The sequence below is a fragment of the Protopterus annectens genome, chromosome 12.part0 (assembly GCF_019279795.1).
Source record: "Protopterus annectens isolate FY-2018-M chromosome 12.part0, PAN1.0, whole genome shotgun sequence".
In the NCBI taxonomy this organism is placed as follows: Eukaryota; Metazoa; Chordata; order Ceratodontiformes; family Protopteridae; genus Protopterus; species Protopterus annectens.
The window spans coordinates 1,551,879,545-1,551,901,997 of record NC_056746.1 but is presented as its reverse complement, the minus strand read 5'-3'; the positions used below and the strand labels follow the sequence as shown (position 1 = coordinate 1,551,901,997).

The following is a 22,453-nucleotide window of genomic DNA, read 5'->3' as shown; positions in this document are numbered from 1 at the left end:
TGCAAGTCTCCAACAAATGTAGTGAGCTTCTGAAAATACTGTAATCCTGCCCTTTATTACAAATACTGTCATATGCATTTCAATACCCAAGGCTTATACGTTATCTAGTTATGTAAGTATTCTCTGCATGGCAACAACAGAAAGGCTTTCAATGCTGGCAATTCTTTAACAGTATGCTTATTAAACTTTACTTGCATCTTACAATCTCAGACAAGCTTACCTGATGGTCATTAAAGCATTGCTACTTAAACACAGAGCAACAGGCACTTTCTGAATAATAATAAGCATAAATCAACAGTATAAAAATATGACAGAAACCAGAACATTCTGCAACATCAAGGACAGATGAAAAGCCACTGTAGTACTTGTGTCTACATTGGATGGGAGGATACTCTACACATTTACACTGCATAACTGCTCCTTGCCTTGCTTGGACACTCCCAGAGTCATAAGATGTGGGGGGGGGGGGAGTGGGGTGCAACAAGTATGTCACAATTTGAAATGTCTCTGGCTGACTGTGATGGCTCTGACACATTTGTCATACCTCTCAACCTCAGAGCAAGAAATCTGGACAAAGCAATGCATAGAAGTGGGACAAATGCCCAAAAATAAGGACAATGTTTAAATATTGCTCTTATAAATTTAGAAAGATAATAGAATAGAATGTTTTGCATTAGTATGAATTTTCTGAAGGGTATGAAATCTGACACTCAAATGCCTGTCATTATTTTCTAACTTCAGTCTTTAATGATTTGCCACTAATTTGCCAAAAAAACACAATTTTATGAAAAAATGGACCAAAAATGTGATGCAAAAATATAAAATAGTCACACAATACAGCTGGGAACCTGTCAAAGAAGGGACACATTTTTTTTAATATTAGTACTGCTAATTTGAGCAGCTGACAAAAATAAAAGAATCTACGTGCATTTCTGAAATAAAAGTAATCTATAATTATTACAGTTATTTATTAATTGTAAACCCTTCATGGTTTCTTCCACAATTGCCATTTTGCAGAGGGATTATTAGGGTAAGAGCAACATTTTGAGCCAAATTCAGGGACAGTTGAGAGGTTTGGGTATGCATAATTATATAAAGCAATTTATTTGTACGTACCTCTCAACCTGTTAATGCAGGAAATCTGAACAAGGCCAAATATATTGGGGGAACATATAACCAGTACTATAAATTGCTATTGTATAAACGGAGACAGTTGATAGAATAACATGTCTTGTTTTATAATGCATTTTTCTGAAGGTTATGAAGTCTGAAACTCAGTGTCTATCATTATTTAGTGACTTACTTCCTAAATGATTTTCCAGAAAACCACAAATCTTATGAGGAACAAACCAAAAATAAGAAGCAAAAATCTATTCATTCTGTGAAATCTGTACAGTTGAGAGGTATAGTTCAGCCGGGGCTGTCTTTGAGTTTGCAGCCCTTCCCCCTCACAAAATCACAGTTGAATGGAGCCTCTCCCCTGCAGCCATTCCAATGAACCATTGCTTGGCTATTTCACCCCATTTACCATAAACACTAATGTGCATACTGCTTTACTTCTACAATGATTTGGACTTCATTTGAAAGTTTTATTTTGCATTTTACAGCATAAGCACTAAGACATCTGCTAAACAAAGCAATGCAGTCTGACAATGAAAAGAGACTTAGCATTAAAAGTTCTCAGCCCTTGAAACTCACATTCATTGAAACAGCATTGAAACCCACATTCAAAGAAAATACATTTGGCTAGTGGCAAATAAAGAGTAACTTTGGGCTATTTTCAAATGATAGGCCACTTGCACACAAAACGTATATGTGTTCTGTGATGCACCTTCCTGACTGCATTAAATTATATTCCTTGTATAATACAGTATAGTTGTTTGAGCGTGTTTTAAATTTATTGTTTTGAACATTTTTCCAGTAAACAATGAAACAAAATGCATGCACCAATAATGACAAAACTGCCCAGTTGAGAACATTTCCATCATAAAAGTCTACTCAAACTTCTACAATCCACCAGTATCTGTAAGTATGCACAATCTCAGCAGAAAGTAAAAGTCATCTAAATAATTCCACATTAAAAAGATCTGTAACTAATAAAGAGGTTGCTGCTAGCAAACAACTTTATATTTCATTGTTTCATCTACAAATAAAGTGCATGTTGCCCTTGAGGAATAAATTGCCTATATTACATAAAAAAAATGATAAGCTAGTAATATTGCAATAGGGAATGGATGGCAAATAACGGGCGGGTTCATAGTTACTATGTATCTTTGCCAAAGAGGACATTTTCAAGATGGCTGCATCCACCCCGTTTACAACACAGTACAACATTATCAATGCATTTACATACTGTGGTAGCAGAACCCACATACTTCTGCATCAAAAGCAAGTATACTACCTGTTGTGCTATTAACAGTGCAAGCAATTGCAGCATGAGCAGCATTAAACTTCTCTTCCCCTGCAGCTCTCAGCTCCTTCTAAAATCTACTCAACACTCGGCTGTATCTCCCAACTTTGCAGCACAAGAAATCTGGAAAAAGCCAAAATGTATTGGGGAAGGACAAAAGCCCAAAAACCAGGGACACATTTTATACATTGCTTGCATAATCTTGGAAAGTTACTAGAATAAAATGCTGTGTTACCACCATGCATTTCACTGCCAAGTCTTGAACACAGGACCTTGTGCAAAACAGTCAGAGCAACATACCACTATGCCAAAGCAGCTGTTTTGTGAAAGAGAGGAAAACTGAAACTTAAATGGCTACCATTTAGTGAATTCAGTTCTCAGCATAGCTGTCAACCTCTTAGCACAAAACACCTGGACAAAGCCAGTAATGGGGGAATACAGCCCACAAGCAGATTCAGTGAATTCAGTTCTCACCATAGCTCTCAACCTTAGCACAAAAAACCTGGACAAAGCCAATAATGGGGGAATACAATCCCAAAAATAGGGACACAGTTCAAATATTCATCTTATAAACTTAAAAAATTGCTAGAATAAAAGGATTTGTGTTACTATCTACTTTCTGAAGAATATGAAGTCTGAAATTCAAACGCCTGTCAATTTTATTTATTTAACATTTGTTAACCAGAAAAGTCTGACTTGGAACAAAAGCCAATTTTCAGCAGAGGCCCAGGGAGAAATACTGCAGACACATGTCTTTGTAACATGGGAGGGCACCAGAGGAAGCCTACACAAACACAGGGAGGACATGCAGACTCCACACAGAAGACACCCCAGCCAAGAATCAAACCAGAGAACCTCTAGCTGTGAGGCAACAATGCTAGCACTGCACCATCAACTACTTAAGGAACTAAAGACTCAGAAACCACAGATTTTACGAGGAACAGAACTGAACAAAATATGAGGCAAAAATCTCCGAAAGTTTCACAAATGGTGGTGGGTAGGGAATTCAGGCTCTTGTTACCTGCAGCCAAGGTACAGGGATCAAGCACCACCAGCAGGTATCTCTCACACACACACACACACACACACACACACACTCCCTACTGATAGAATCATCTGCCAAATGCACAGTTTTCCATCCTGTGTTTTGGCTAGATAGAATCATGCATCTGCAACAAGCTTATTTCCAATGATAAAATCCACCTGCAAGACTCAATAGCTTTCTAAGCTACTACATTTGTGCCAGAATGCCCACTTCTAGTTTCTCGGCTCTTTCCAGGAATGCTCCAAAACTGCTGATTATACAGTCCAATCACCTTCCAGTCTACGCAGTTAACACTGCATGGACTTCTGGGGAATCAGCAGTCTGCTTCCTTCTTCCTGAATCTGGACTGGTAAGGGAGCAGTCCAGATTCCCTTTGTATGGAGGATTTGTAGGACTGTAGGACTGTACCATTGTGATTCACAGCTGGGGGGCTGCAGTCCTGCAGTCCAATATCATGAGCCACCACTGTCTGTAATGCACATGGTATCGTCTGCAATGTATGTGCAGGCCAGCCAGACTTCCAAGTCTCACTTAATTGGGACACATATGATGCTTACCAATGATTTCTGAGGGGTGACTTCACACATAGACATCCAGTGGGAATGCTGGATATGCCCTAGAACCTTGATTCATAAACCCAGTGAGAATTCCAATATAACCCAACAGTGCAAGGCTGTAACAATGCTCATTTACAAACCAAAAACTTCACAGAACATGTGTTTGGGTTGCTGAAGTCATGATGCTTCTATCAAGATATTTCTGTTGTTGCCCTGCAATACAATCCCTCCATGTGTGTAAAAATTCTGTTTGTGCTATTCTACATAATAGGACACTGAGGAAGCAAAGAGAACAGAGTGTTGCTGTCCAGGGACCACAGCTTAAATCACCACAGGCAGCTGAGTCAGACAAGTAGTCAGAGGAGGAGCCAGCAGCAGGTGATGACCATTCCAGATGGAGGTCAACACAACAGGCCCTAGAACTAATGGGCAGCACATTGCATTGCACATAACTTTACAACAGAAATATATAAGAGCTAAGCAGATACAGATAGCAAAAATAATGCATACAAAAACACTAGACTATGCTTACCCATACATAAGCTTGCCACGTGTTTGCATCAGAGATAGGCAGCACAAGTCAGAATGCTAAATGAGCATGACACAGTTATCATTTGCCCAGGTGGGGGTGGGGGTACAGGGGTGCATGTCTTTCATAGGAAAGTGTGTGAGTGTGAACACTAAGGTCTAGCAAAATGATTAAGTGCATTTATGGTCAGCGGTTAGAAGTTTGTTGTACATGGGGGGGTTAATGGATCGACGTGCCTGCACACTGTGTACATGAGATGTGCTATGTATGGTCAGTGGTGGTGTGTGTTTGTGTGTGTGTGTGTGTGTGTGTGTGTTTGTGTGTGTGTGTGTGTGTGCGTGTGTGCGTGTGCGTGTGCGCGTGTGCGCGTGTGTGCGTGTGTGCGTGTGTGCGTGTGTGTGTGTGTGTGTGTGTGTGTGTGTGTGTGTGTGTGTGTGTGTGTGTGTGTGTGTGTGTGCATACATATGTGTGTGTTTGTGTTTGTGTGGTGTGTCAGCAGGGACACAGACTTAGCACATGGGTCAGAACTGCACCCTGGCCTATAGGACAGGTCTAAGACATGTATGGCAGAGGGTTCAGCTTTCTATGCATGCCACTACTGATGAAAACTGGCTCTGTGAAGAGTTGCACTGTTTGGCTCGATGTCAGTGTGTTACCCGAACATGACTGACATCTGCTAAGGTGGTGTTAGCATGAACATGACCATGACCATGGTGATGTTTGCTTCTGAGGGTAGACACAAACAATCAATGTAGCAGTGGAAGTGCTACCACTGATGGAGTGGGACCTTGCCCATTCATAGCCCGACTGGCTAACATCTGAGTATGTGACAGATGACTGGCTTGAGGATGGCCCTTCTCACCTGACAGATGATCATGAACAGACACTGCATGGTCCAATGTATCATTCATCTTGAGCAAGGAGTCATACACACATTGCCTGGATGACTACTACAACCTCTGCAAAGACCTTAGTGGAACTTGCCTGCACATCCACACTGGGTCTCCACAAACATAGGGTGGCAGCTACTGACACATGAATCTCAAGAGGAGGGTGGTAATCATACCACCCGTGAGTGCCACAGCTGACCTTCTGTGTAGAACCTCCTGCCTATGATGGCTAGCAGCAGACCTCTCAGATGAACCTATTTTTGTGGCATGTTCTTATGTTCCTGTGTTTCTATTTTCAGGTATGGTTTACCAGTTCCCATGATGCCCTTATATTTGGAGGAATTTTCCTATTTTAAGATTTAATTTACAACTCTGCATGTTTTTCTGGATCCTCCAACACTTTCAAAAATACACACACACACACACACACACACACACACACACACACACACACACACACACACACACACACACACACACACAGAGATACACAGTTTTGAAGCTGTCTAGAATACATGAAACTAGACTACATGTCCAAAATGCTAGTGGCACCAATATTTAAAAAAAGGTGCTACATGTAACATCTCCCTTTTTCAGAAACAAAAAATAAATGACTGTGTGGGGTAGATTTTTGCAATATAATTTATTAAAGTCTAAATAGGTGTGTTAGTTTGCATGGTATATAACAAATTCCTCAGACTTTTTAAATATTTGCATGGAAATGTTTGCACAAATATTTTTGTACCCCACAGAGATTGGAAATGATGTTTCCAAGTATGATGCCAGTATCTTGGAGATGTGTTTCAAGTGTTTTGGATATTTTGTAACATATGTTTTGTTCTTGTCCTAGAATAAATGTTTTTAAGGTGGCTTTACCTCAACTTTTAAATATGTACTAGATAGACATACAGAAATAACTAGAATTTTATTTTTGTTCAGATGTGATGTTCAAATACATTATACATAAATACAGACTTTAGTTTTATTTTTGTTAATGACTGATGTTAAAAAGTTGGCTGCAAGGAAATGCAGACTGAGCAAGTTCCATTTGTTGATGATGATGTAAACTATTAGCTGCATTTGACAGATGAGAAAGTGGTATAACTAGGTAAAATCATAGTATAAATATTTAGTATTTTTGCTTACTGTAGTGCATATATGTAGACACTTTATGATTTAGGAGCAATGTAAATGGTATTTGAAATACATGATGCAAGCTGTTACAGAGTGACATTGGAGGTTCATATCAGTCCCTGCAATTCAGTAGTGTGATTCCTGCATGCAAATGCAGGTCTGGCCTCATAGCTACAAGTACGTAATTTCAAAAGCAGCAGCTTAGACTGTTTGATTACAATATATATTTATTAGGAAGTATAGCAAAGAGGTAGTACACCTGTCTGTTACAATTCCTAAAGACAATAAAAAGTGTTAGAAACTTTGTGGAAACATTATAGCTTTTTGACTGGTAATGGAGCACTTTATTTCTCTATGCTAAAATTGACAGTTTGCCCAGTGTGCCATGCCAACTGAGCTAGTTACTGTTCTTATTATGCAATATGTTATTAGGTTTAAATGTGTTTACTAGGCTAATGAACACAAGGGCCATTTTAAGCCTAGGCATGCATCTAAATATCTGAGAAGTTCTAATACCCTTGATAAGTGTAAGCAGTGGTTGGGAAATGAAACATTTTCAAGCAGAGGCCAGGGAGATGAACCATTTACAGGTTGCCTGAGTCCATTAGAGTCATAGGTGCCAAACCAGGGATGAATTTCCTGTTCCCCATCCAATTGTCCTAATTGCACTTGAATTGGTTTAGGGAGGAACTCTGCTTCACATAAAAGGGGAGTCTGTTCTATAGACAGGGTAGTTTCTGGTAATAATTGCTTATTCTAAATTGTGTTGATTTTTGTTTGTTAACATGATTTTGAAAGAAAAGAGGTTATTTTCAACACTGAGAAAGAACTACAATATCCATTGCACAATTTGATTGGTTTTGGGGAATATAAAATACAGAAGTGCTAAGGGAAAACTATTTTTTATATGTAAAACTATGAATTATAACCTTCTTGTGTTATGAAACAGAATGTTAAGAATGTTACTGTTTTCCTTGAATTCCTGTTAGGAATCTAATAAAGAGTGCTAAGAATATAATAAATTTATAATAACTTTCAAAAACATTTGTTTAAATCTTCTCAATGTAAATGCTTTGGTAGATCCCCATAATACATTCATCGCTCTTCTCTCTGCTGAACTCTTATCTCATTTTAACCTAACAATCCATTTGACTCAGCCATTCTGTGACAAATTACACATCTTCTCTCTAAACTGGCTTTTCTATTAGGAAGTTTCTTTTTCCAAGTCTTCATGTTATATCATAGTTGTATGTAAATATGCGCAGCTTAGTTACTCTTTAAATGTATGCAAGACCAATGGCAAATGTGTTCACTTTTTATCCTTTCTTTTGTGTAACTTTAGCCTGGGTCACACATTACCCAGTGTCCTCATCCAGGCCTATCCACATCAGCTCAATTACCTTTTTTTTTCTTTTTCTCACAGTTTGTCTTACTCTTGAGTTTTTTTTCTGCATCTACTCATTCATTAAACAGCTTTTAAGTAGTTCAGACTGCTCTCTGATAATTAGGCAGAAAACAACTGAACAGTTGTATTAAGCTTGTAACCACAAGATCTCCAAGATGCCCTAAGGTGCATTTTATAATTGTTCCCACATTTTTATCAGTGATGACTGAACAAAAAACATACATACAAAAAGAAATTCAACACTACATTTTTTATTTCAAGGAAGAAATGAGTTATATCCAAGACTTAATACTCAGAAGGAAAACAAACAGCAGTACACAAAAAGCACAGATGACAAATGCTTGTGATGATACATGACTCATATCTATGAATAGTACCTGCCTCCCTACATCACTTTTAAAAAGGTAGTCACTTTCTGTGTATCCCTCTCTGTTGGTAAACTGGGATGAAAATTAATGGACAAATTGCTACAATCATATATTTCAGGTCACTACTGTTAAATGTATCTACAGTATGTCTCCACACCCTCTACCCACAAAAGACACCAACCTTCTGTGTAGACCTTTGGTGTCACACTTCAACAAAACTGAAAAAAAGAAAAATAAATAGAAATTTCTTTCAGTCAGACATACATAAAATACTTCTTTACCATCCCCTAAAAGATATTCGCCTGTATATGCACCTGATGTTCAACTGTGAGATAAAAATGACAGTAATGCTTTCATCTTACTTTGAGACAGTACACTGCTCCTGTACAAATGAAGTGACCCTCTGTGTACCCCTGTGACATTTGTGAGAAACGTTAAACAATGATCACAATGTCCCCAGCCCAACACAAGCTAATGACCACTGAGGTTTGGGAGAAATTAATGGCATCTTCCCCTAGCTCCCCACACAAGCTACATCAACTTTCAGCATACACCTCTGGACAGGGCTGGTTTTAGACTTGACATGTTTCAGGTTAGAGGACTCACTTGCACAATTTGCATTCATTTCTAAAAAAGGGATAAAATGCATCACAGAATTCCCAGACTTTCAGTGGCTACTAGGCCTGTGTCAAAATCCACTTATACAGCCTTGATGTGTGGACACCACCAGCCACCAAGAAACTCTGAATGCCTGAGTATTCTGTGATGTATCTTACCCCCCCCCCAGCTTTTTTTGAGAAAAGACTGTAAACTGAACAAGTGACATGAGGATCAGTTTTCATCCAGGCAACCGCCACAAAGCAATTATAGCCACATCCATGCACAATTCGTATTTTGGATTGTGATAAAAAGATGATGACCCTGTAATGCATTCATCCTAATATTTGTGATTACTGCAGCAGTGAGGAATTTTGAGTTTTATTAAAATACTCCAAGTTGCTTCACACAAATCACACTAATCCTGCAAATCCAGAATAATAAGCAAACAACAGCATGTAACTAGTCATTTTCCTCCACACACAGAAAGTAATCATACCCTCTTTGTGTGTGCATATCAGGTGTTAGTTTAAATAATTCATCTTACTATTCTCAAATGCACACTAGTCCTACAAAACTGGAGAAAAGTGATTGCTTAAAATGAGCAAAGGGCAAGCGTGACAGTTACTTCCATCCAGCCAACCACAAACCCATAGCTGTTAACCTCTTACCTCCAGTATCAGGGACAAATCTAGAAAAAAAAATCAGTGAATCACTTTAAAATATTTGCACTGTTAATAAGAGGAGTTGACAGAATAAGAGAATGTAAAATAATAACCCCAACCACATAGCTCTCAACCTCTATCTCCAGAGTCAGGGATAAATTAAAAAAATCAGGAATACATTTTAAAGTTTTAGTACTATTAACATGAGGAGATGACATAATAAGAGAATGTAAAATTGTATGCATTTTCTGAAAAGAAAGCTATAATTCTAATTATTGTTGTTATTTATTAGGTGTAATCTACCACCTTTTCTCCCCAAAGTACTCATGAGACAAAATTACAGACAATTGAAAAGTATGTCAAACCTGCACCCAGCAGTAATAGCCATCAGTAAAGCAAGACATTAGAATTTTGAGTTTTATTACAAAAATGCTCAGTACCGAAAGTGCCACCACCTCACATCATGTTTAGCAGCTTGAATGTTGTAAGGTCTCTGCTCCGTGGCCTCTCAATGTTCAAGTTTAACATGACATTGCTTGATATGACATAAAACTGATACCTTTTGGAGGAAAGGTGGTTATTTATAGTTATCAAATAATGACAATAATTAGAGTTATAGATGTCTTTAACTTCAGAAAATATATATTAATTCACATTCTCTTTTTCTGTCAATGCCTCATTCTAATAGCAGTAATATATTAAAGGTGTCTCTAATTATCTCTGATTATTTCTGAATTTGTCCCTGATTCTGTTGAGATTTGTCCTTGATTCATTGAGGGTTATGGTGCACTTATGTAAACTGTACTTGCCCACAACAGTACATGTTCAAATTCTACACTGCCACAGTAATCGCAACCACCTTTCTTTCCCATCCTCCCGGGTATGGTTTAGCTAATATACTTTATATGTTGTATAGTTACTTTTGGTTGGTTATTTCAGGATTGGTAGTCTCTTCCTTCATTGTATGGGCAAGAAAGTCTGGAAGAAAGCTTCATTTTGATTGCTGATTTCCCTCCTGAGGATTAACCAATCAACAGTCACTTTTAACCTTTTAACTAATTTTCTTCAGTCCTTCACTGCATCTAGTGTTAGTGTTCTTGTTAAGCCAGATGTAGGTAAAGAGGGCTTCAGCTATTTCCGTATCATGAACTATGCATCAGCCATCAGTCCCCACATGGTTTCTACTTCTCCTAAATTACCTTCTCAGTTTACAAACATTCTTTGGTTTAATTATTCTGTTTCATTTGACATGTTATGTTCTAATAGTGAGCCCGCTATGATTTGTGATGCCAGTGTATCAGGTGAATTCTCCTCAAAGAGATCTTGGGAACTGCTCCTCTAAGACTTTACATTTTATAAATCATACAAATTCTGCTTCACAATATTAGCTAAATATGCAAAAATGACATTCATTTCCAAAAAAATCATGCATTCTTACCCTGTTTTATACCAACCATCAGGAGCTATAGCTTCTTTGGTTTTCTCAAGGTCACCCCAGTATCCCAACATGACACAGTAGCCCCGAATATATATTTCTCCTGATGTATTAAGAGGTGCTACATGACCTGTACTGGTGTCTACGACTTTAGCCTGGAAAAAAAATCAGTTGTACAGCTTGATTAATTTCAGAGACACTGGTAAAACTTCAATGATAGTGGTAGATACCATCAACCCATCCTGACCTAAACAGGGTAAAGGTCAACTTTTTTCTTTCTTTTTTTTTTTACTGCAAACCAATATCATAGGAAGAATAAAATACACAGTAATGCATGCCTTAAGATACCACCTTATATAAAACAGTAACATACACACTCATTCACACGCATGCACACACACACACACAGAATCATATATATATATATATATATATATATATATATATATATATATATATATATATATATATATATATGTAGGTCTATTACAGATGATCGAATTTTTTAAATTTCAACTTTCATATGGCCGAGACCATATGATCGAACTTTTAATGGTTTGAATATTTGATAAAAAAAGGGAAAAAACAAAAAATTTGCCCTGAATGTTTTTAGCAGGAGGGCAAGCCCCCTCTGCATGCCCACACCTCTACTATTTAAAAATACCAACTCCAAGATCGCACTACAGTGAGGAAAAGGGAAATCTTCCCATTCAGTGCTGTATGGAGAGCTCCATTCAGAACGTTCAAACTTTTAAAAGTTCGATCATATGGTCTCAACCATATGAAAGTCAAACATTTAAAAGTTCAATCAGCTGTAGTAGACCCATACATATATATATATATATATATATGTTTACACACACAGAGATCTATTTCAGTCGATTGAACATCCTGATAACCAAAATGCTAAGTGCAGAGATGAGAAGACCGAAAGTTTAGAATAACAAAATTATACCATACTGAAACTTATAAGAACAATGTACCTAATGTGCATATCCCAGAACACTTGGACTTACTGAGTGGACATCGATGAGCAAAGAGAACAACATCTGCTCCATTTAGACACTTGATTAAAATTAAAATGGTCCATTTTCAACATTTCCGAATGAGATCACACTGCACTGATGATCAAAAATTTACTCTTTTCTCCATTGTATTGTGATTTCAGAGTTGGGATACATAATTAGTGGGGGGTATAGTGGGGTGCATATACCAACTCTGAGATCGCACTACACTGAAGGAAGGGCAAGGTTCACCATAGTGGCCAAGTGGTTTCTTTCCCGGGGTTCATTTTCATTGTCCCAGAATTCAATATAATGAGGATTCAACAAAGTCAGTTTGATGAAGTGCGATCCGATAATGTGAATATTCGATGTTTTGAGTTTGACCCACACACACACACATATATATATATATATATATATATATATATATATATATATATATGGGTCTGCTTCAGAATGTTGACCATTCAGAATGCCGACTTTCATATGGCTGACACCATATGATCAACATTCTGAAATACCGACACCCTGAAGTAGCACCATTTATCTACCTGTAAACACAGTAAGACTGTGTTATGCAGGGGGGCAAGTCCTCCTGCACCTCCCACACCCCCTGTTACTTTAATATTCTCACTCTGAGATCATACTACTGTGCAGGAAAGGGGAATCTCCCAGTCCTGCACTGTAGCAGGATCTCTGCTATCATTTGTCGGCCTTTCAAATGTTTGCTCATATGGTGTCGGCTATATGAATTTCGAACATTTGAAAGTTCAAACAAGTGAAGGGCTCCTATATATATATATATATATATATATATATATACACACTTGTAAATATTTGTAAATATGTAAATATTTTGTAAATAAGAGTTATTTTTCTATATAAACAAAGGACCCTGCTATTTGAAGTTGAGGAAGTGAAGCCCTCTCCGGTGGTATTGCCAAAGGGTTGCTACTGCAGTTTTGGGAATTATACGATGGAGGGGAGTACAGCAGATATGGAAAGAAGAGCAGAAAAAATACTGAAGGAATGAGAAGGTGATGAAATAACTGTTACAGAGTGGGAAAGTGGAGGACTTGAAGACACAAGTCCTGGGATATTTGATGAACCAGGCAGTCAAAGAAAGAAGAGGAAGTGAGATGGAATGCCATGGTGCAGAGAGTATTACAGGAAGAAGAAACTGAGAGGTTAGAAACAGGATCAACAGCTGGTGAAGGGAAAACACTAGAGGTAATCTTATCTAGTGGAGTAGCAAGTTTTAAGGGTTTACCTCTGCAACAGGGTTTTTTGTTAAGAGAAAGAAAAAGTTATGCAGATGCAGCAAGTCAATGAAAAAAGAAAGAAGGAACCGAGAGGGGACATTTTGCAAATCCTCAACAGCCACAGAAATGATGACAAAGAAGATGGTGAGCAGTTAACAGCACTGTATTTTGCACTGCTTCATTTTAACATCTCTGACAGGATTTTTGCAGAATATTCAAACAATACATTTGAAAACTTGATGGGTATAAAACTAAATTACTTCTGAGCAAACTACTACTACTACTACTACAAGAAAGTGAAGTTAAAAAGCTTTTTCATTGCTTTTTCCTGTCAAAAAAACTAATTCCCTCAGAACGAGTCACTCTAAACCCAGTGTACAAGACAATACAATATAGAGAGACATTCAATCTATACCCAGTTACATAAATGAGCTTTCTATAAAGATGGATACACTGGAAAGCAAAATAGATGACTTTAAGGAGGAATAAAAAAAAAAGTAGAAGTGCTGAGTGAATCTCTTAAATAACAATCATCACAAATGTCAAATATAGAAGTGTCAGTGACTGATTTAGATGGAAGAATGATTGGGAGTGAGAATAATACTGAATTTCTCTTGAAGCAAAGTAAGTTATTTCAGAAAAAAAAGAAGATCTAGAAAATGGATCCTGAAGGAACAATATTAGGATTTATGGCATCCCATAGAAAGGGGGAGGAGATAGTATGATTCAGTTTCTAAATACCTGTCAGCCTAACACATTGAACCTGCCTGAAGCTTTTTCCTTTCATACTGAGAGGGCATACAGATCACTTTTCAATACACCAATAAAGGAAAATCCACCTAAACCAAGGTCAGTGATAGTTAGATTTTTTTTTTATCCAAGATAAAGATATTTACAATAAACAGCATGGACTAATTATCCAGTTAAAATTAAAGAAAACATTATAAGATTTAACAATGATTATACAACTTGAGTTAATTCAAAAAGGAAAGCATGTGTACCTCTTAAAGAAAAACAATATTGAAGCAAAAATGTTGTTTTCAACAGAAATATTCACTTTACAGAAGGACAGAGGGCGTTTAACACTTTGGAATACTCTTTGGAGTTATGCAGAGGAATAATATTTTAGAAAAAAAAATGTACTGGAATTTATCTACATCTCTCAAAAGAAATGCAACAAAGAGTAGATGGTCAGTTAAAAACAAAATCAGTAAAAAATTAAGACAAATGAAAAGTTATGTCATTCTCATTGCAATATTAGTTCCATAACAAAAATAAATGTATAATTAGTAAGGATCACATAATAGTACCACTTTTTACAAGGTAAATCATTTGTATTCCTTATTTCAAATTTACTTCAAGTTACACATAAAAGTGAAGCTAATTAATTCCAAACAGAGCTTAATCAGTCATCAGTCAGCCAAACATATAATTAAATATAAAATATCAATATGATGAAACATAGGTAAAGAAACAAACATTTTAAGTTCTTAATATGGTTTTGTGCTGTTTTACTAAGCACAGTACTTGAAATTTAAAATTACACCAAAAAAGTATGCTAAGTTGTATTCTAATTCATATAAGTTGTTGTTTTACCAACACACAGGAAAGTATTGGAATGTCACTAAACATTTAGCACATCATTACACCTTTACTAGCTGAATTCTTATCACACATTACTGGCATTCTTTCAACACAAGTATAATTGTTAGATTTACTTTAAAGATTGATAGAAAGCTTCATATAAAATAATACATAAAAACCTGAGAAAGCATCTACATATGAAATGCTAACGTCATTGTTTTATTGCTAATTATGTTCAGTTACTGTCTTCTTACAATATTTATATTTAGTTGTCAGTTACTGTTTAAAGTAACTCACTAAGAGCCTTTATTTTAAAATAAAATTTAAAAATAAATACAATTTTAAATGCATTCTCCATAGCTAAATGTTATTTATCATTATTGCTGAAATATGTAAGTTCTTTACATAAAAATATTTTTAGTAATATTTTCTCTAACAAATGTCTTATTTTCAAATGTTTATCTATTATTATTAATGGATTAAATAATCCAGTAAAGAGAAGCCTGCTTAAATACCTGAAGTTACGTAAAGCTCAAATAATATTTTTACAAGAAGCACATTTACTCATTAAGTCTGTTAATAAATTATCATTAAATAATTACTTAGTTCTGGCAGGCTTAGTTTTAGATATAAAAGAACTGGTACTCTCATTCTGTGGAAGAATTCCCTAGTTATGCCTAATGTAATGGAAACTTATGCCGATAAAAAATGGTATGTTAAGCATTGTTGTGATTGAATGGAATAGGAGAATATATACTTTGGTAAACTTTTACTGGATTCCAGGGCTAGGAGCTAAAGATGCAAAAAATTATCGAGACACCATAGCCTATTATGTGAAAGCTGAGGTCATAATGGTTGGTGATTTTAACTGTATCTTATCTGGTAAGGGCACCACTGCTAATAAACCTATAATCATGTCATTAGCTACACACTTATCAGATTTTGTAAGCCTTATGAACTTAAAGTATATACATGAACTAAGAAAAGAAAATTTGCTTCAGTACACCCATTATTCTTATAGATATGGAACTCAGACAAATATTGACAAGGTTTTTGTTACAGGCAATTCAATTTCAAATATAAGAGAAGTTTCCACAGTGCCATGCCCATTATCAGATCACAATGCTATTGTAGTCAACATTATCTTAAAAAAATATTTCCTAATTCATCATAAAAGGCTACCAGCATACATTGTTAAAATAAAAGGATTTAAAGATTGGCATGTAAATGAGATCAAGAACTTTATAGAAATAAATACAAATGGTGAAATAAATGATACCATGCTTTGGGACTCACTAAAGGCTTACTTAAATTGCAGAATTGCATGCTGGTATATGAATAAAACAAAAGATTGGGATAAAGAATTAAATACATTACAAACTAAAATAGATAAAATAAAATTAGACCTAAAACCAAATGACACTATTAATCAGTCTGGACTAAAAAAAGAATACAAAATACATTGATATTCTAAATCATAAAGTGACAATAAACCTGGAAAAACTAAAACTTCAAATGCATTCAGTGAACTCATCAAGCTTATATAAACTTGCTAATTAGACCTAAAATAATGAATAGACTACATCACATTAAATAAATTACATTATAAATAACAATAATGGGTATTCTTGAGTGCTTTACAATCATCATCTTCTTTTGGCTGTTCCCATTAGGGGTCGCCACAGCGGATCACGTATTTCCATTTCTTCCTGTCCTCTGCATCTTGCCCTGTCACATCAACCACCTGCATGTCCTCATTCACCACATCCATAAACCTTATCTTAGGCCTTCCTCTTTTCCTGTTACCTGGTAGCTTCATCCTTAGCATATTTTTCCCAATATACTCAGCATCCCTCCTTAGCACATGTCCAAACCAACATAATCTTGCCTCTCTGGCTTTGTCTCCAAACCTTCCAACCTGGGCTGAACCTCTACAATACGTATTCCTAATCCTGTCCACCCTCATTACACCCAGTGCAAATCTTAACATCTTTAATTCTGCCACATCCAGCTCAAACTCCTGCCTTTTTGTCAGTGCCACTGCCTCCAACCCATATAACATAACTGGTTTCACTGCCCTCTTATAGACCTTCCCTTTCACTCTTACAGGTACTTGTCTGTCACAAATCCCTCCTGACACTCTTCTCCACCCACTCCATCCTGCCTGTACTCTCTTCTTTACCTCTCTTCCACACTCACCATTACTCTGAACTACTGATCCCAAGTATTTAAACTCATCCACCTACGCCACCTCTACTCCTTGCATCCTCATCATTCCTCTATCCTCCCTCTCATTCACACACATATATTCTGTCTTAGTCCTGCTGACCCCCATTCCTCTTCTCTGTAGAGCATATCTCCATCTCTCCAGGGTCTCCTCCACCTGTTCTCTACTCTCACTACAGATCACAATGTCATCTACAAACATCATAGCCCATGGGGACTCCTGTCTGATCTTGTCTGTCAACCTGTACATCACCATTGCAAATAAGAAAGGGCTCAGAGCTGATCCTTGATGTAACCCCACCTCCACCTTAAACGCATCTGTCACTCCCACCGTAAACCTCACCGCTGTCACACTACCCTTGTACATATCCTGTACCACTCTTACATAATTATCTGACACTCCTGACTTCCTCATACAATACCACAACTCCTCTCTAGGCACCCTGTCATATGCTTTCTCTAAGTCTGCAAAAATACAATGCAACTCCTTCTGACATCCTCCTGTACTTCTCCATCAACACTCTCAGAGCAAACATCGCATCTGTAGTGCTCTTTCCCGGCATGAAACCATACTGCTGATCACTAATCATCACGTCCCTTCTTAACCTAGCTTCCACTACTCTTTCCCATAACTTCATGCTGTGACTTATCAGTTTAATCCCTCTGTAGTTACTACAGCTCTGCACATCACCCTTATTCTTAACAATCGGTACCAAAACACTTTTTCTCCATTCCTCAGGCATCCTCTCACTTTCTAAGATTTCATTAAACAATCTGGTTAAAAACTCCACTGCCATTTCACCTAAACACCTCCATGCTTCCACAGGTATGTCATCTGGGCCAGCAGCTTTTCCATTCTTCATTCTCTTCACAGCTATCCTTACTTCCTCCTTGCTAATCCATTGTACTTCATGATTTACTATCCCTACGTCATCCAACCTTCTCTCCCTCTCATTCTCTTCATTCATCAACCACTCAAAGTACTCTTTCCATCTCCTTAACACACTCTCCTCCTTTGTGAGTATGTTTCCCTCATTATCCTTTATCACCTTTACCTGCTGCACATCTTTCCTAGCTCGGTCCCTCTGTCTAGCCAATTGGTACAGGTCCTTTTCTCCCTCCTTAGTGTCCAACCTTTCATACAACTCTTCATATGCCTTATCCTTAGTCTTCGCCACCTCTCTCTTTGCCGTGCACCTCATCTCCTTATACTCCTGTCTACTTTCTTCATCTCTCTGACAATCCCGCTTCTTCTTTGCCAACCTCTTTGTCTGTATACTCTCCTGTACTTCCCCATTCCACCACCATGTCTCCTTGCCATCCTTCCTCTGTCCAGATGTGATACCAAGCACCTTTCTAGCCATCTCCCTTACTAGCTCTGCTGTAGTTACCCAGCTATTTGGTAACTCTTCACTGCCAACCAGTGCCTGTCTTAACTCATCCCTGAACTCCACCTCACAATTACTCTTTTTCAATTTCCACCATCCTTGGTGCTGCCCTCATACTCCTCCTCATCTTCTTGATCACCAACGTAATCCTACAAACCACCATCCTATGCTGCCTAACTACACTTTCTCCGGTCACCACTTTACAGTCTCCAATCTCCTTCAAACTGGCCCTCCTACATAAGATATAATCCACCTATGTGCATCTTCCTTGACTTTTGTATGTCACCCTATGCTCCTCCCTCTTGTTAAAATATGTATTCACCACAGCCATGTCCATTCTTTTCGCAAAATCCACTACCATCTGACCTTCTGCATTCCTTTGTTTAACACCATACCTACCCATCACTTCCTCATCCCCTCTGTTCCCTTCACCAACATGCCCATTGAAATCTGCTCCAATCACCACTCTCTCACCCTTGGGTACAGTCCTCACCACTTCATCCAATTCACTCCAAAATGTTTCTTTCCCATCAATTGCACACCCAACTTGTGGAGCATATGCACTAACAACATTCATCATTACACCATCAATTTCCAGCTTCATAAAAATCATGCTATCCGACACTCTTTTCACCTCCAAAATACTCTTAGCATACTGTTCCTTCAGAATAACTCCTACGCCATTTCTCCTCCCATCCACACCATGATAAAACAATTTGAACCCACCTCCGATACACCTAGCCTTACTCCCCTTCCATCTGGTCTCTTGCACACAAAATATACCAACCTTCCTTTTGTCCATCATATCAGCTAGCTCTCTCCCTATACCAGTCATACTGCCAACATTCAAAGTTCTGACCCTCACTACTGCAGTCCTAGCCTTTCTCCTCTCTTCCTGCCTTCAGCCATGCCTTCTGCCTCTTCTCCTCCTTCGGCCAACAGTATCCCAATTTCCACCAGCACTCTGTTGGCTAACAATACTGGTGGTGGTCATTGTTAACCTGGGCCTCAACCGATCTGGTATGGCAATATTTACTGGTGTCTGCATGAAATTATTTGGCAAAGTTTTACGCCGGATGCCCTTCCTGATGCAGCCCTCCCCATTTATCACAATATTATATGAAAATATAAATAAAAATTCAAATAGCTTAGTAAATAATGAGATAGTAGATACTTTCCTAAAGGAAGATATACAGACTAAATTAACAAATGAAAAATTAAATAAAATCGATAGACCTTTTACTTTAAAAGAAATAAAAGATCAAATAATAAGGCTCCTGGTTTAGATGGTCTTATACCTGAACTGTAAAAACTATTGCCAGATAAGAGGAACATATGAGATTACTTGGATATCGACCTGGAGGTCATTTTAAGGTCATTTTAAGCCTATTCCTTTCATCCTAATGTAAATGCTAGTCAATACCCAAGACTGCATTTAGTGATGACTGCCCATGTCCAGGAGGGTTGTGGGTGCTATTCTCAGTAAGAATTTATGGTGTCCCATCCACTTGTCCAGGTTCCTCTTGAACGGTGTCATAGAGATGCTCTTTTACACATGAATTGGTAGCCTGTTCCAAAAGATGCAGCAGTCACTGGGAGAGAGATCTGTCCCTCCAGCATATCTTATTTAAGTTGCAGGCCATATTTAAGTCCCTGGAATGGGTATCCTTAGTCCTATTTGATTTACAGATATGCAGCAAGTTCATTAACATTGGGCTTTGGATTTCTCTGTAAGCCAGGCGTAAGTCTCCCCTAAGAAATCTATATGATATGGAGTATAGTGACAGGGACTTTAGTTGGTCTGTGTAAGGTACATCCTGGAACCCCTTGACCTTTTTGTTAGAAACCTCTAAGGTCTCTCTAATTGTTGCAGGTGCTTAGTGCAGTACATGCTGCATGGGGCATTATACTCAATTACGGGCCAGATAAGTGCTGAGTCATGGGGGTTATAATGTCTTCAAAAACATTTATGGTATAAAAAACTAAACTAAAGATTCAACTCTTTGCAGAGAAGTCTCTGCAGTCTCTATAATAGAAAAAGCTTTCAGGGAAATAAAAACTACTTCAGAGGTTCTGCCATCATGGAAATATCCCCTCATTTCACCTATTCTAAAGCAAGACAAAGATCCTAAAAGTGTTTTCTTTTAGACCAATATCACTCTTAAATGTTGACTATAAGATGTTCATGTTTATTTAAGCAAATAGACGTAATCTAATAATACCAAAACTAATTAATAATGATCAAACAGGTTTTGTTTTGAATAGACAGGTGCAAGATAATATAATAAGGATATTCACACTAATAGACAATGCAAATAAAAATAAAAAATAACTTTCTATCATTAGTCTTGATTTAGACAAAGCTTTTGATTCAGTCACTTGTCCTTATTTATTTAAGGCACTTAAAAATATAACTTCTCAGCTGAGTTAATAGCATTAACCTCAACATTATACATTAATTTTTTTTTTAATTGTTGTGCTTACATCAAAATAGGTTCATTTCTTTCAAATTCATTTAAACTACAAAAAGATACTAAACAAGGTTACCCACTATCTCCATTATCTTTTTGCACTAATAATAGAACCTTTTGATAACTTTATTAGGTCAAACAAAAACATTTATTGCATAAAAATAGAAGATGATTTGGAACTAAAGATTCAACTCCTTGTGGATGACATTCTGCTTACAATAGGAAATATAAAAAAATCACTAGAACATATAATCAGTTCTATGAAGCAGTTTGAAACTATTTCAAGCTTTAACTTTAATCATAATTAAAGAAGTACATAATTAATCAATAAAACTTCTAAAAATTCATATAAAAAGATTCTGATTTCAACTAGAATGTTGTATCTTTCGGCTTTTCCCGGTTAGGGGTCGCCACAGCAGAACTCTGGTCCGCTAATGATTGGCAGTAGATTTTTATGTACCGAGTTGCCAGCCCTAATGCACAGCCTTCAACTAGAATAACTCTCAAATTAAATATCTTGGTGTCATCATTACATCTAATACTAAGGAAATGATACAAGTGAATTTTCAACAGGTTATTGGTAAAATTATGTCTAGTCACAGGTTGGAATATTTTTTCTTTACTATGGAAGAATGTTTAATGTTAATTAAGATGGCATTTTTTTTCTAAAATATTATTTGCTATGCAATCATTAACATTCTCTCCACCAAAAAGTCAATGAAAAGGATTAATAACATCCTACTTAAGTTTCTTTTGCATCTCAATAAACCAAGAGTTTCACACAAAGGGTTGGGATAAGGTGGAATAAGATTCCATGATATTCAATTGTATACTACTTCAACATTTGTAAAAATCACTGCATTGTGGGTGAATTCATCATGTGAATCAAAATGGAAACCAATACATCAGATATTATTATCTAAAAATAACAAACATATTACTAATTATCATAAGCAAATAGTTCCTAACAGGTTTGTCTATTAAACAATTATTATTTAAATGGAGCCATTTTTTCTAATCAAATTCCCTATACAGATAATATCCTTTCTTTCTTCTGGATATTCATATATTCAAATTATTGTATTAAAGACATATTTTATTTTTTTCCAATAGCATGTGCAAATGAATGCCTAGAAATTCATAATTTCACTAGAATGATAGATCTAAAGAACAGACTTACTTAATTTGTTAGCAACAATTTTTAAAGGGAACTGAAATACATTCTGTTGAAAACTTAATGTCTAGATACAATCATGACTCTAATAAGTGATTAATACTACAAATATGTAGGGATTTTGTAAACTCAAAGAAAAATAAGATATTTAACTTGGATAAGAAATTTTCCCCCAATATTGAAATTCATAATTTAATTAATATTAATAATAAAACAATGGAAAATAAGTCTTACTTATCAAAGATTTATGGAGTTGTTAGACTAGACTTCTTAAACTTAGACAGCACTTTTTGTATAATTCCACAAACA

The 22,453-nt window shown here is 36.7% G+C and overlaps 1 protein-coding gene across 1 annotated transcript in view; it reads right to left on the bottom strand.

Moving 5' to 3' along the window:
• Window positions 1-22,453, bottom strand: part of LOC122817288 (medium-chain acyl-CoA ligase ACSF2, mitochondrial-like) — a 1,483,010-nt gene that overhangs the window by 406,108 nt on the left and 1,054,449 nt on the right. The window contains exon 12 of the mRNA XM_044090514.1: window positions 11,039-11,190. Within this exon, the coding sequence (XP_043946449.1) occupies window positions 11,039-11,190 (152 nt within the window). The remainder of the gene's footprint in view (window positions 1-11,038; window positions 11,191-22,453) is intronic.